This window comes from Ictalurus furcatus, chromosome 8, assembly GCF_023375685.1.
Source record: "Ictalurus furcatus strain D&B chromosome 8, Billie_1.0, whole genome shotgun sequence".
Taxonomy (NCBI): domain Eukaryota; kingdom Metazoa; phylum Chordata; class Actinopteri; order Siluriformes; family Ictaluridae; genus Ictalurus; species Ictalurus furcatus.
The window spans coordinates 2,506,120-2,521,873 of record NC_071262.1 but is presented as its reverse complement, the minus strand read 5'-3'; the positions used below and the strand labels follow the sequence as shown (position 1 = coordinate 2,521,873).

The 15,754-nt window shown below is 39.6% G+C and overlaps 2 protein-coding genes across 2 annotated transcripts in view; one reads left to right on the top strand and one right to left on the bottom strand.

Moving 5' to 3' along the window:
- The first annotated feature begins 1,787 nt into the window (after positions 1-1,787).
- Positions 1,788-7,949, top strand: sh2d1ab (SH2 domain containing 1A duplicate b). The gene is made up of 4 exons (XM_053630291.1): positions 1,788-1,857; positions 5,520-5,716; positions 5,971-6,034; positions 7,386-7,949. Exons 2-4 carry the CDS (start codon positions 5,580-5,582, stop codon positions 7,524-7,526), a joined length of 342 nt encoding a protein of 113 aa, XP_053486266.1. The 5' UTR covers positions 1,788-1,857; positions 5,520-5,579; the 3' UTR covers positions 7,527-7,949.
- Positions 7,950-12,027: 4,078 nt separating this feature from the next.
- Positions 12,028-15,754, bottom strand: part of tenm1 (teneurin transmembrane protein 1) — a 122,244-nt gene continuing 118,517 nt past the window's right edge. The window contains exons 31-32 of the mRNA XM_053630620.1: positions 15,140-15,279; positions 12,028-13,995 (exon numbers count right to left, since the gene is read on the bottom strand). Coding sequence (XP_053486595.1) covers positions 13,243-13,995; positions 15,140-15,279 — 893 coding nt within the window. The 3' untranslated portion in view covers positions 12,028-13,242. The remainder of the gene's footprint in view (positions 13,996-15,139; positions 15,280-15,754) is intronic.

The window sequence follows — 15,754 nt, the reverse complement described above, 5'->3', positions numbered from 1 at the left end:
GCAAAGCCCACCAGGTACAGTCTCCGCCAAAACTTTTGGGAACAGCAAGGCCAATTCTTTTTATTTATTTATTTATTTATTTATTTTTTAAAAAATTGTTCTTGTCGTTGTTTTTGCTATATGCTGAAGACGTTTTCATTTGAGGCCAAAAGATGTAAAGAAGATGATAGATCAGAAGTTCAGCTTTCATTTCCTGATATTTAGGAGTCAGGCATTGAAGGTGCTGGAACCCTGTTGTTTTTGTTTGGAAATCTATGGCAGCCCCTAAAACTGTATGGTACAAAGTTGAGAAATTTGGACATAGTGCCCATAGTCATTTCACCAATTTTCGAACTCTGCATCTCAATGCCTTTACGATCGAAACGTTCTACACTGAATCCTTGGTTCATGTAGATTTTTAGTAGAGCCCATCCATCCATCTTCTACCGCTTATCCTTTTCAGGGTCACGGGGAAACCTGGAGCCTATCCCAGGGAGCATCGGGCACAAGGCGGGGTACACCCTGGACAGGGTGCCAATCACATACACACTCACACACCCATTCATACACTACGGACACTTTAGACACGCCAATCAGCCTACCATGCATGTCTTTGGACTGGGGGAGGAAACCGGAGTACCCGGAGGAAACCCCCGCAGCACGGGGAGAACATGCAAACTCCGCACACACAGGGCCACGGTGGGAATCGAACCCCCGACCCTGGAGGTGTGAGGCGAACTTGCTAACCACTAAGCCACCATGCACCCCCTAGTAGAGCCCATGTCAATAAATAAACTTTTCTATCCACTGTTTTTCAGTTTCCGCCCTTATGCAAAAGAGGATGTTTGGCTAGATCTCAGCAATGCTTTGACATTTTCACAACAAACTTGGCAGACATGTCAAAAATGATGTCTCGAGAGACCTTCTTTTTTTTTTTTAGGTTTAGTCTCATTTTGTTCTTGGTCAACCTGCTCTGTCTAGTTGTTTATACACCATTGGTTTATTTATTTTTTTAGGACATTGCTATGCCCAATAGATAGAATTTATACTATAGATAGCTGTCTGATCTTCATGTTGGTTTATCCTTTTTAAGGAGGCGTTGACCAAAAGTAGACATTCAGATCTATTTATTGTATAAACAAACAATTTAGCAGGGTATACCTGGGCAACAAGAAACACCTGTCAATCACGTGTTCAAATAATTTTGATCGCTTAAAAAATGGCAGGGTTCAAACAAAAGGTGCATTGTTCTAAGTTGTTTAACACGTCTAGATGTAAATATCAAGAAGTGAAAGCTGAAATTCTGTTCTGTCGTCTCATAAGTCATCCTTTGTTCTCAAACCCAGATATCTTCAGTGTACAGCAAAAACAAATTAACTGGCCTTGGTGTTCCAATATTTTTGGAGGGGGCTGTATATAATGCCCCATACTGTAGTATTACATTGCTCTTAATACTGTGGTAGTATTCGAATAAGTATTGTTTCGCGCCTTTGTGTAAATTGTGTGTTTTTCAAACAATAAAATGATAATTATTTTCTAATATATTTTCAATGGAAGCTCAGACTTTTGGATTGCATTGTGTATAATTTCATGCAGTTACCCAGTCAACCAATCATACGGCAGCAGTACAATCAATGAAAACAAAACAAAAAAAAAACTTTAAAGCATCCCGAATCTTTAGGCAGAAATGACTTGATGAGGTCAGAGGAGAATGGCGGGAAAGTCCCAGGACATGGGCAGTTTTTTGCAACTATGCTAATTTCCCTTTTATTTATTTTGTGTTGTCCCTGGTTTGAGGGCACTGCAGAGTCTTTCCTAGCTGAGTTCCTGGTGGCTTGGCCGTTCTGACCCCGGACCGTTCACGATGCCTGCTGTGAGGTACTCTATATCTCCTGTCACGTGTCTAGCGTATCTGCACCACATAGATCTAGCAATTGGACACTCCAATTTGCTGAGTCAGCGTGCTACTTGTTGGGCGCTGGCTGCATTTTAAGTGTTGTCCTTTTGTGTCAAAGGGCTCGGTCTCATTGTGTATGGTACTGCTGAGTGTGGTGTAAGGTGGGTCGGGGTCCTCTCAGTTGCGTGAGTGGGAGCGCATGGGTGAGGTGTCCTTGTTTGGCAGGTTCCACTTGGGTGGAGTAAACATGCCTGGAGCCGTACATTGGGAGACAATCATTATCTTTTGCTGTAGAAGTATATGAGTTCTCCATAAAGAAGGAGACAAAGTGTGAGCTCCAAAAATTAGTTCTGGAGACAGCGTGAATGTATGAATCACGTATCATGTATGTACGTGAATACGAATCAGGGGGTTCTTATATGACGGAAAAGAGTGTTGTTGCCATGTGTATCCTCGAAACTAGAGACCATCCAAGAAGATGGTTTTGCCTGGACTGGACATTGTATGTTTGAGTTATAACAACTTCCTTTTTCGTGGCGAAGCATCGGAATTTGTGAGATGCCACGCCCACGCCGTGCAGCGACAACTCAAAAGCTTCGTAATTTAGCATCGTCAAGGGCTTTCGACGAGATTTACAGAGTATGATCCAATCTGATCGATCCGATGAAATCTCTAGGAGGAGTTCGTTAAAGTATGAGGCCTGGAAATGGCAAAAATCTGAGCAAAAATTTGAGAGAAAAATCAAAATGGCTGACTTCCTGTTGCGTTTAGGGCACGAGTTCAAGAGACTTTTTAGTACGTGTTGGCATGTTGCACATGTCTACCGAATTTCATACATGTAGGTGAAACGTAGCAAGGTGCACATCGTTGAAATTTTGTAGGTGGCGCCATCAAGCCATTTGGCCACACTCAATTCTGGAACCCCTATCAGATGTAAATTTCCACCAGTTCTGACACGTCTGCAAAGTTTTGTGAGCTTTCGGGTATGTTTAGGCCCTCTAAAATGTGATTCATTTGAGAAAATAATAATAATAATAATAATAATAATAATAAACGGAGCAGATCCAGCAGGGCCTCGCACCATCAGTACTCTGGCCCTAATGATAAACGAAGCAGATCCAGTAGGGCCTTGCACCATCGGTACTCTGGCCCTAATGATAAACGGAGCAGATCCAGTAGGGCCTCGCACCATCAGTACTCTGGCCCTAATGATAAACGGAGCAGATCCAGTAGGGCCTCGCACCATCAGTACTCTGGCCCTAATGATAAACGAAGCAGATCCAGTAGGGCCTCGCACCATCGGTACTCGGGCCCTAATGATAAACGGAGCAGATCCAGTAGGGCCTCGCACCATCGGTACTCGGGCCCTAATAATAAACGGAGCAGATCCAGTAGAGCCTTGCACCATCGGTACTCTGGCCCTAATGATAAACAGAGCAGATCCAGTAGAGCCTTGCACCATCGGTACTCGGGCCCTAATGATAAACGGAGCAGATCCAGTAGAGCCTTGCACCATCGGTACTCGGGCCCTAATGATAAACGGAGCAGATCCAGTAGAGCCTTGCACCATCGGTACTCGGGCCCTAATGATAAACGGAGCAGATCCAGTAGAGCCTCGCACCATCGGTACTCGGGCCCTAATAATAAGACTAATCCTAAAGAAAACAATAGGGCTTTCGCACTTTCAGTGCTTGGGCCCTAAAAACACCACCAATCTATTAGCAAAGAAAATCCCAGAAAACTGTTTTTTCTGCAACCATCAGAGGGAGACATTTGATCATTATTGTGTCCTCTGCCGCACATGCTTGTGAGAAGCAGATGTGCTCTGTAAGTGCAAGTCTGTCGAGGTCATACAGTACCGTAGAGAGAAGGAGAAACGGTTAAGCATTTATCTTTCTTTTACTATAAGCACATTTCTATTAATGTTTGTTTTCATGCATAAGTAAACAAACCTTTTATTTGCCCTCATGGTAACATTTGGTGAACAATATACAACAGATTTCAAAATAAGTAGGCATTAAAGTGCAACATTTTCTTTTTTTTTTCTCAGATTATCTTCGGTTTAATGGACTCAAGATTATTCTTAAGAATTCAGCATTCTCAGAAAACAGCAGTGAGATTGCATCCATTAACAAATTAAACCCAAGTATAAAACATGACAGGCACTTGCATCTGGCACTTTTCTTCTTCCTGTGGATAGGGTTAAACCAGTACTGTTCCAGCTCAGTGTCATTGATTAAATGTATAGAGGACAAATTACTCGATGCTTTTTCAAAACTCAGAGAAATCCAGCCTGTCCCTCCGGTGTTCTCTCCAAATCCACACCTCAAAACATCCGTATTCACTTTCTGAACTGACAGGCAAGGAAATGTCTCGTTTCCCCAAATGGTTAGACGTTTGTGGTCTGCATCATGAGTTTTCAGAGCCTGAGACGTCACACAGAGCGAGGTTTCTCCTGGGAACAAATATTTTAATTTAAACTTTTAAACTTAAAAACAAATATTATGAAAAGCTTCTGACTTCTATCTTCATTGACTTCACTTTTAATATGAATTTCACAATGGTTACAAAGTAACAAAAATCGCGCCATTTCATCATAAAATCACGTTTTAGACATCACGAACCGCTTAATGATAAGGACTTACGCTCGTTATAGGAATCCCACGTGCATCACATTTTTAAGATAAGGTTTTACAAATATATATATATATATATATATATATATATATATATATATATATATATATATATATATTAAGGCGTCAGATGAAATTTGGTGTTTCGAACAAATCGTTGAAATCTGTCTCGTAAAAGAAATAAATGTGTCAGTGTGCCATGTTGAGATCTGTATGACTCACGTTACTCAAAACGAAAAATTGTTTTAAATTTCAGTTGGAATTTGATGTCGGAAACCCATGTCCCAAAAGACATCTTCCCAAACGATCCCAAATTCAGGACAGACACCGGACAGAACTCAACGTAGTTTCGTGGATTTTTCTCAAAGTCTATTTCGAGAAAAACGTCCCGAAAAAGATTCTCTGATTCCTCTTTTATTCTTTAAACACCAAATCGATTATACAAGATCTGGGAACGTACAGAAATAGTATTCTTATTACTTTCAAAGCATAGTGGCCTCCTTCCTTTCTTATTCTGGTCTACGTTCTAAGAAATATACACATTATATATATATATATATATATATATATATATATATATATATATATATATACACACACATTATATATATATATATATATATATATATATATATATATATATATATATATATATACGACTCCAGAACTCATTGCGAAATTAAGACATGGACAATAATATTCTAGTGCGTTATGCAAAAGCTTTCCAACTACCAATCATGGCAGTGCTAATTTTCAAAATCATGATATATTCAAGGTAGAATATGTGCAACCCGTCCTCGTTTCTCATGCACGATTAACACTTGTAAATCCTGGGAAAATAAATCACACAAACGCCTCCTGTACTCAAACAAAGTGTGCTTTATCTCACCTCAAGTGCACACCCAAAACAGTTTAACTGACATTTTCCTCACCAGCATAAACATTTCTTGCGGAAAACATCTTTTGTCTTTGGTGTGATTTCCTGCCTATCACGTCATTTCCCGTAGAAGGAACCACTACCTCTTGGTACTACTGAGATAGGGCAGAGAACCACAACAAGCGGCACGATGGAATCGCTGTCTGTATATCATGGGGCCATCAGCCGAGAGACGTGCGAGAGGCGCCTGGGTGAGGCGGGCAGGGATGGCAGCTACTTAATCCGAGACAGCGAAAGCGTCCCTGGTGCTTACTGCCTCTGTGTCCTGTAAGTTCACTAGAAACACCAGCCTTTTCCCTTAAATTTCCTTCAATTGCAGTAAATCGGGGCATTCATGGTGATGATTATATGCGTTCTTCTTGAAATTTGGATCACTCAGTAACACATGAGTTAAATCAATTAAAGATTTTGTGAGTGTGTATGAATATATATAGACACACACACACTCACAAATATATATATATATATATACATATATGTCATGTTAAAGTATGCTGCTTTGCCACTGCACTCATTGACAGGTGTGATGGCAGTGTCTACACTTACCGCTTACAGCAAAACAATGCAGGCTCCTGGGCAGCAGAGGTGAGCGTTTTTTTCCCCATCTCTTGTGTATGAGAACCTGTTTTTGTTGTTTCGACTCAGTACTTCGCATGTGTTTGCTGTAAATGTAAAGATTTTACCTATTAACAAGAAAGAAAGAAAAAAAAAAAACCCACGTTTCTGTAGTAGTTATCTGTAAAAGCACGTCAGAGCAGTCAGATGGAAATGAATCAGATTATAAGAAATGAAACAAACGATTCCCGAGTCTTTTAGAAACATTTAGTAGATGGTATTTTAATGTGAATGGGGGAGAGAAAAAAAAATATGACAGCAGGAATTAAACATTTTAGGCTGGACTTGGATCATTTTTCATGCTTTCAAGGTATGCAGCTCAGAAAGATGTGCCTCAGAAACTAGCTTTTCATTTTATACGACCTAGATTGTAGTTGTTGTTGTTTCTTTGTTTGTTTGTTTTTGCCTCCTGGTAAATAATGGAAGAATATATTAACATGCCAAAAACAATTTAGACTCAAAGCTGTAAACAGAAACAAGTCACGGATTATGCATGCATGTGGAGTATCTTGACCTGGTCAGTTCGTCCGTCAGCTATGCTGTGAATCTATATATATATATATATATATATATATATATATATATGTATAAATTAAAGCCATCACTAAAACCTCATAGCTTCCTTGGAATGCACGAACGTACAGTATGTTGTACTTTTCAGAATTTGGGATTAAACCAGCTGCCTACCAAAAGAAATGCAAACATTCTTTACATGAATGAACCATGTTTTTTTTGTTGTTGTTGTTCTTGTTGTTTTTTACTGTACAGGTCTCAATGCAGCTCCTACACAATAAGATAAATAATTGTAATAAGTCATTGTTTTCTAGCTGAAAAAGAGAAACTTTTGACGAGCTGAAAGTTGCTACAGTTAAAAGGCCTTTGAAGTCTGGTGACCACAAACGTATGAAGAATCATGATAGAAGTCGTAAAGTCATGTGTTACGATCTTAAAATAACAGAGTGCATTGTTTAGTAGTGATATGCATCAGCTTGAATACATGAGGAAACGGTTTCCATCGTGGGCATATGTGGTGGCTTTGAATTCAGGCTTAGATAAATCGTTATAAAGGGAAATGAATAAAAAATAGTACGTCAGCAAGCTTTGCAGTTCGGAGAATGCACTCCTATGCACCGAGTGACTTTTTTTTTTTTTCATACAAATGCATAAACCTCAGGCTGTGCCCAGATTACTAGTTTGCTTTTTGTTTTGCTTTTTATAAATAGCCAGCATAATACTACTATTACTACTACTACTACTACTAATATAATCAATAAAGTTAAAAGTCTAAAATAACAATGCTTTCTATTTGTGATTTTTACAGACAGCACCTGGGCAACAGAAACGCTTGTTTCGTAAAGTGAAGAATTTGATAAGCGCTTTTGAGAAACCAGACCAAGGCATTGCTATTCCCCTACTCTACCCTGTGACTGTTCAGAATCATTATAACAGCACGAATACATAGAAGAAGAAACTGAAACATATTGACACTCGTTATGATTTTTCTTTCTTATTCTTATTCTTATTGAATATGGATTCTTGACTTTTTTTTTCTTTTCTTTTTTCTGGTGTACTCTTGATTCTAACAGGCTTTAATATCCATACACAGATTTTCTTAATGTTTTTTTTTATTAAATTTTTTTAAAATGTATTTTACATTTGTCTAAAAAAAAAACAAAAACCAAACAAACAGAAGAGTAAATAATTTGTGATTGTAGAATAGGTCGTAATGTTATTAATGTGTTCCTTCGAGCTGGGTACTATAGTAAGCGAAACCTAAAAATTGTGCATATAAATGCAATAAGAAATGGAAAATAAACACAAATAAATCAAGCTGTTGTGAAACTGGCTGTGCGTCTGTGTAGACAACAGAACATTCCCGGTCGTATCTTGCATATGTTTTCTGAAGATGTCTTTAAAATGCACGTGATTAGAAGATGTTTTAACGGAGAGAAAAAACAAAAAAACACTGCCTGTACGTACATGAGTGTATACAGACATGAGATTTTGAGCACATGGCTTTGCATCAATCTGCACAAACCAGACAAGCTCCACAGGAAGAGCACCTCGTCTCCTAGCAACAGCACTCTCAATTCTCTGCTGGTGTCAGTGCTCATGGGTGAAATCAGCCTTATTGTATGAAATCAAAACAGCCCATTTTCAGTTATTTCTCATCCTCATGGATATTCATGGATTCTGGCGTTTACATATAGCCATCAGTGGCTTCAGACGTGAGACGAGAAAAAGCAGATATCGGAAGCCTTGTTGAGGTTACCAGGGTTGCAAGCCAAATTAAAATAAATAAATAAATAAATCTTGCCATGCGGTAAGTAGCACGTTGAGGTTTTTCACGTCCGTCATGTGCTATTGACCACAATCAATATTCGCAGGTACTTGATCAGCTTCATGTCAGTGTGGAAACAAAATAATTATGTGACATGTCTTAAAATTACACTGAGAGAAAAAAAAACAACAACAAAAAAAACACGATCAGTACAATGGAAAGACAACTATAAATATATATTCAGTGAATATATTTCCAATCACCCTACTGACATGAAATTTTCACCAGACTTTTTGGTATTCACTCAAGAAATCTGGAAATAGAAATAATTCACAACATTAAAGCCCATAAATGAAGTTATGTGTAATAAAGTAGAATGACACGGGGAAAAAAGTACTGAACACGCTAAGTGAGACGTATTTAATACTTAGCGGAGAAGCCTTTGTTTGTAACGACGGCGTCGAGACGCTTCCTGTATGAAGAAATGAACGCGCCGCTGTATTCAGGTGTGATTTTTGGTCCGTTCTAAACGTATCGTCTTTAAATCTTGTTCAATTGGATACGAGTCAGGTGATTTGACTGGGCCATTCTAACCAACAGTTTATCTGCTTCACTCTATAACATACCGAAGGCATGCGGGTATAAATAAGACTTTGCTTTTTAATTTCATCACTTTTAAGGAGTTATAAAGCACTGTTTCAATGAGCTGTACCAAGAAATTCGTCCACATCTGTGTATATATGAATATGAGAAGAGAGTTTAGAATTTCAGCTTTTATATCAGGGTATTTATATGTAAGTGTGTTACATGACCCAGAACATTTTTATCAGATCACTCCATTTTTAGGTGAGCAAAAATATTGGAACATGTGGCTGACAGGTGTTTCTTGTTCTCCGGGTGTGTCCTGTTAGATTGATTGTTTGTACAATCAAGAGCTCTGAACATCTATAGTACTCTTGGATTTAGCCTTCGGTTTCAGGTGTGAACGCTGCATTCGTTGTTAAAAATGGATAAGCCACCATGAATTTCAGAGAGCTGTCTAAGGGAGAAAAGCAAGCCATTTTAAAGCTGAGAAAAAGGGGGAAACCAGTCAGAGGCGTTGCAGAAACATTGGCGTAGCCAATAGAGCAATTTGGAAAGTCCTGAAAAAGAAAGAAACCACTGGTGTACTGACACCGAACAGACGCCGAATGGGTCGGCCCAAAGAAACCAACAACAGCGGATCACAGAGACACTGTGGGGGAAAACCCTCCACAAACAAGAGTCAGTGACATCTCCAACAACCACCTCAGTGCAGGGGAGAAGCTATCACAACCCACCGTTCGAAGAAGTTTTTGAGAGCAGAAATATAGAAGCCATACCACTCATTAGCAGTAAGAATTGGAAAGATTGGAATTGGCAAAGAAATACAGAAATGAGCCACAAAAATTCTGGAACCAAGATGAACCTCTACCAAAGTGATAGAAAGGCCAAAGTGTGGAGAAAGAAAAGATCTGCTCATGATCCAAAACATACAAGCTCATCTGTGAAACACGGTGGAGGTGGAGTTATGACTTTGGCATGGCTCCTTTTGGAACAGGCTCACTAATCTTTATTGATGGTGTAACTAGTCGTGAACCGATACGGGTTGTTTAATGGCCAATGCCGATATCCGGACAGCAATGTGGCAGATTGGCCGATATGAGGCAGATATTACACAAATTTACTTACAGTAAATTAGACATAAAGAAAATAGGTGAAACTAAATGACCATTTATTGTGCATAATATTTATCTAATATGATAGTGCAATTCCCTGGTGTTGGCTCAATAGTGTACTCCCATAGAGGAATTTGTTTAGCCAGACATCTAGCAGAATAAAAAAGAAAATACATTTTAGTTAAAAACTTATGTATTATTTAATTTTCCAATCGCATAAATAATTAGTGCTTTAATCCAGTAGCAGTTTAACGGTAACATTTATAATTAATATAATGAACAAATCGGACCAATTCTCACTCATTAAGGAAAGACAAAAATAGTGTGTTATTCCATGTATTTTTATCTACAATACATAGTTCCTCATAAATCTCACATAGTTACTTTAGACAGTAACAGGGGCAGTGGTGGCTCAGTGGTTAGCGGCTCTGGGTTACTGATCAGAAGGTTAGGAGTTCAAGCCCTAGCCAAGCTACCACTGTTGAGCCCTTGGGAAAGACCCTTAACTTAAATGTTTTGTTTGAATTTGTTTATTACATGTCTGCACCCCCACAGGAGCTCATCATGAGCTTGTTTGCTACCGCTGGGCTGTGGATCTCATGGTACTGCTTGAGTGAGACTTTGTTACACGCCGGAGTGTTGCTGTGTGTGACTTTACATAAACGTCACGTTAAAAAGCGAACAATGACTGATCGCTTTAACGTCTGTCAGATGCTCGCTTCACGTCTGAGCGGGCAGAATAAGGAAGAATGTAGTTATGTGCTATCAGCCAAACAGGAAGATACATCGGCTTTCTGGCAGAGGCGGTCAGGTTTTCATTTGATATCTGTTCATATTTGATAGAGTCCATGATGCCATGTATCCTAACAAAATGTCCAGGTCCTCTGGCAGGAAAACAGCCACAAAACATTAAAGATCCACCTCCATATTTAACCGTGGGCATGAGGTACTTTTCCATATGGCTACCTCTCTGTGTGCTCCAAAACCACCTCTGGTGTTTATTACCAAAAAGCTCTATTTTGGTTTCATCTGACCACAGAACCCGATCCCATTTGAAGTTCCAGTAGTGTCTGCAAACTGAACACGCTCGAGTTTGTTTTTGGATGAGAGTAGAGGCTTTTTTCTTGAAACCCTTCCAAACAGCTTGTGGTGATGTAGGTGACTTCAGATTGTAGTTTTGGAGACTTTCTGACCTCAAGACACTAACATCTGTAATCCTCCAGCTGTGATCCTTGGAGATTTTTTGTCCACTCGAACCATCTTCTTCACATTGCGTCGAGACGATATAGACGCACGTCCACTTCCAGGTCGATTCATAACATTTCCAGTATTATATTCACCGGTTGTCCGTCCTTGGACCACTCTCGGTAGGTACTAACCGGTACATACCGGGAACACCCCACACCATTTTGGAGCTACTCTGACCCAGTCGTCTAGCCATCACAATTTGTCCCAAATTGTCAAAGTCGCCCAGATCCTTACACTCACCCATTTTTCCTGCTTCCAACACGTCGACTTCAGGAACTGTTCTTCAGGAACAGTTATTGCTGCACAACAGGGTCACACCACATACTGAAAGCAAAAGGTTTACATACTTTCGCCACTCACGGAAATGTAATATTATATCGTTGTCCTCAATAAATACATAACCACATATAATATTTAGCAAATGAGAAAACTCACAGATAGGTTTTATGTAAATAGGAAGTATGTAAATGAACTTCTGCAGTCAGCGTATTGGGACCACATGAAAGAAGTCTGTGAGATGCAGGTGGGCTGTCTCATACCCACATAACTGTGTCATTTATATCCTCCTGCAGTGATTCATTTCCATTTGTATATATTTTTTTCTTCACCGCATTAAAAATGTGCCGTTCGGCTGACCTATGATTTTAGTCTCAGGCTTACACGGGTCCAGGAGCTGTTTCTCTGAGGGATCAATGTGTTTAAAGTTATACCGAGCAGGATTTTAAAAATGAAAAGAGTTCTTTTTTTTTTTTTTTTATCGATTGAGACAGAGAAGAAGAAAAAAGCCTGCATAATCAGACGTCCCTGAGCTGCTGGGTCACCCGGACAAACTTTTTAAATAGTAACTCACAATCAGTCAGTGCTGTGTTAGTAGGGGCTGACTTGGGGGAAATTTCCACACAAAAACATCAAACGCCAGCTCAAAGTGAAAGAGTCCAATATCAAAGACCCCTGAGTGAGACACGTCAGTCTAACGTCGGGTGTGTCTCCTCGTTGCAGAAAAAAGCGTCAGGCTATAGTGATTTTAACGGCAAGTCGAAAATTTTTTTTTTTTTTTTTCGAAAATGTTGTGTTGTGCTATATGGTGTCAGAATTGGACAAGTGTTCATAAACGCTCATTTTTACTGCACGTTACTGAAAAAAAGGACAAATGTTTGAAAAAAAAACGAGGTATCATAATACAGTAATATACACATAATAGCTTTAATGAAGTTATCTTAAACTCATTAATATCTGATTTCCAGGGCAGATATGTTCATAGCATATATAATAATAATAATAATAATAATAATAAAAAATATTCTAGTCATATTAATACTTCATGACGGATGACAACATATTTGAAAAGTTTTTAGCACTTTCTTTTTTTAAACCATCTACATTTTCAGTGCATATGTACAATATCCGTTTCATGTCCGTACTTTTAAAAAAAAAAATAACGATGATAATAATCACGTGTCTAATCTGACGCCTTATTCGGTACGGATTTCTTCTTTCGTCACCTCGTTATTTCGTATCGTAATTCATTTGCAAGGCCTCTTTTGCACAAAAGTTCAACTCTGTTACGTGGAGGTGTCCTATGTAAAGTGACAACTAAAATAATACAAGGATAATGCAATATCGATTCTATGTCTTGTTTTTTTTATCTTTACAGCTTTATAAATATGAAGAATTAAGAAACAATACTATATTTAGAAAAAGAAAAAAAAAAATTAGCTTCACATAGAAAAAGCTAAGCCACGGCGAGGAGAGAGAGAGAAAAAAAAGACTGCTTGTGCTACGTAGAAACTCTACCCTGAACAATAATAAAATACCATCATTCTGTCACAATTAAAGGCGGATGAGGCTTGCTTCCTGCAAATCTCATTTTATGTTATAATATAAAGAGTCTGATTAATCTAGAAAGGGGCAGTCTTTGGTGAAAGGGCCAGAAGGCGGCATTTGTACCACCGTTACCTTGTATCTATTTCGCTTTGCCTCACGAAATGAATGTTGTTAGCACTGTCGGCTAGCTCAGGATGCTGTTCTACTGACAGTACGAAATAGCCATCGTAGCCAGACACTTTCCCACTCGAACGCAGTTGCTGCTTCTCAGCTTCGGTCCATGCTCGGCTGCCACCCTCTCCACTGAGAAGTCTGCTCTGTTCGCGTGCCCATGCCTGCTCCACTGCTCTCTCCCTTGCCAGCTCCAACACATGTTCTCTGGCCTCACTGGCTGAGGCGCCATAGCGCACGTTCAGGCCTAGCGCCCCCGACTGGAGCTGGATGTTTGCCAGGCGTCTGGTCCTTCCACCGGCCATCGATGTCATCTGTGTCACCGTCACATTGATACCGTTCTCCAGGACACGTCCCTCAGCGCCGCTCATCACAATAAGGTCGTCCTCTAGTTGCCCAAACTTGACAAAGTGGTGTGTGTCTCGCCCATCCACGGTGTAGTGCAGACCCTCCAGGTAGACAGCACCGTGGACGATAGTCGCCAGGCGCCGACTATCCTCACTAGCAACGCCAATGATGTCAGCCAAAGCAACCCCATTCATTATGGAGAATTTTATGCCCTTGCCAAAAATGGTAGGGAGGGTCGAGAAAAGAGGTGTCTGGTCCAAGCGTTGGTTCAGGCAGCGGATGGACTGAGTCATCGGTAACCTTTCTAAGGAGATGAAGGATCTTAGTTGCCTCTGTAGCTCACACTGAATACCCAGAACAACCTAAGAGCACAAGAAGAAAGCACGGGTTTAAATTTGGAATATAATTATAACAAAATCAATAAATGGATTCTCTCAAAGTACAGACAGCGTCCCGACAACATAAGAATCTAACACAATCTGCCATCTCATTTGCTATGATATGAAATATCAATATCTATGACAATATAGACAGCATTACAGCATTTGAAAAAAATGAGTAAAGACTAAACTGTCTTTACAGTAAAGAAGACTGAATGAATTAAAGACAAACTGGCACAAAAGTACCGAAGATATACACTCATCGGCCATTTTATCTGGACCCCTACCACTGTAATCCTAGTCATTCATGTCATTATCTAATCAAGCAATCACGTGGCAGCACGGCGATGCATAAAATCATGCACGTGCATGTAGTCAGTACAGTATCTTCAGTTAATGTTCACATCAAACTTGATAGTCGGGAAAAATGTGATCTCGGTGGCTCTGTCCTTGGCATGGTTGTTGGTGTCAGACGTACAGTTGGAGATCGGAAAAAGACAAGGTGATGTTTTTCCAATCTTTCCCTCTCCGATTTACGTGAACCTGGTGCCTACTGTACTCTCCGAAGCCTGTTCTTGTTTGCCAGGAGTGGAACCTAATGAGGTCTTCCGCTGTCCCAGCCCAGTCGCCTCAAGGCTTGACATGTGCAGTCTGAGATGCTTTTCTGCTCAGCATGGATGTAAAGACTGGTTGTTTGAGTTGTCGTGGACTTCCTGTCAGCTTTAACGTCTCAACAAGGCATTTTCCACATGCAGAGCCACTGCTCAATGGATGTGTATTGCACCATTCGGTTTAAAATCTAGACACTGTCGTATGATAAAAATCCCAGGAGATAAGAACAGTTCATCCAGGTAACACCACGCAGTATTAAGAAACAAGCGTATTTAAACTTCCGAACTGGTTCATTTGTGTAAATTCAGTTATTATCTCTGATGGGCCGTGGTGGGATGAGTCTCCCTGGGGTGCTGGGGGGGTGACCTCATTGTGGGGTGCTGTGGAGGGGGCCCTTTTCATTTTCGCTCCATCAATTATACTTAAAGCAAAATGAACACTACTTAAATGACTACAAGACACATTGAGAAGTGTGCTCACTGCTAATATGATTATACTGTGTCCAAACGCTTACATGACTCGTGTCCCAGTCCTGGGTTTTGGTTTGGGTCTTCAATTCATAAGACTGTTCCATGCCTTCCACATCGGGTTTAGGAAAGCCAGGCACAACGTTATGGAGCTGAAATCCAAACAGCTTCAGCCAGCTGCCGATATCTGCTTACACCAACACACAGGGAGAGAAAAAAACCCCCCAATAATTGTCTGTTTCCATAAACATAAAGTATGCGCATATTTTCATTGCTGCTTCACCAAAGATCTTCAAAAACTCTTCAGAGAGTAAATTAAATTACTTATCAATAGTTGAATATTTTGGAACATTTCAACCACTGCTAATATCAGAACGATTAAAATTTGTATATATATATATATATATATATATATATATATATATATATATATAATTTTTTTTTTTTTTCATGTGTTCAAATCAATCAATGCTTAAATGAAAAAGCTCAAGATGGATTTTTTGAGGCTAGAGCAATAGCAATCTTTAGTTTTCATTTCAAAGCATATTACCCCCCCCCCCACCTCGCCAAAAAAAAAAATAACCCCGAGTAGGTTGAAATGAAGACTTTAAACTAAAAGTCATTTCATTATTTACTTATAGCAGTAGTGACTACTGTATATA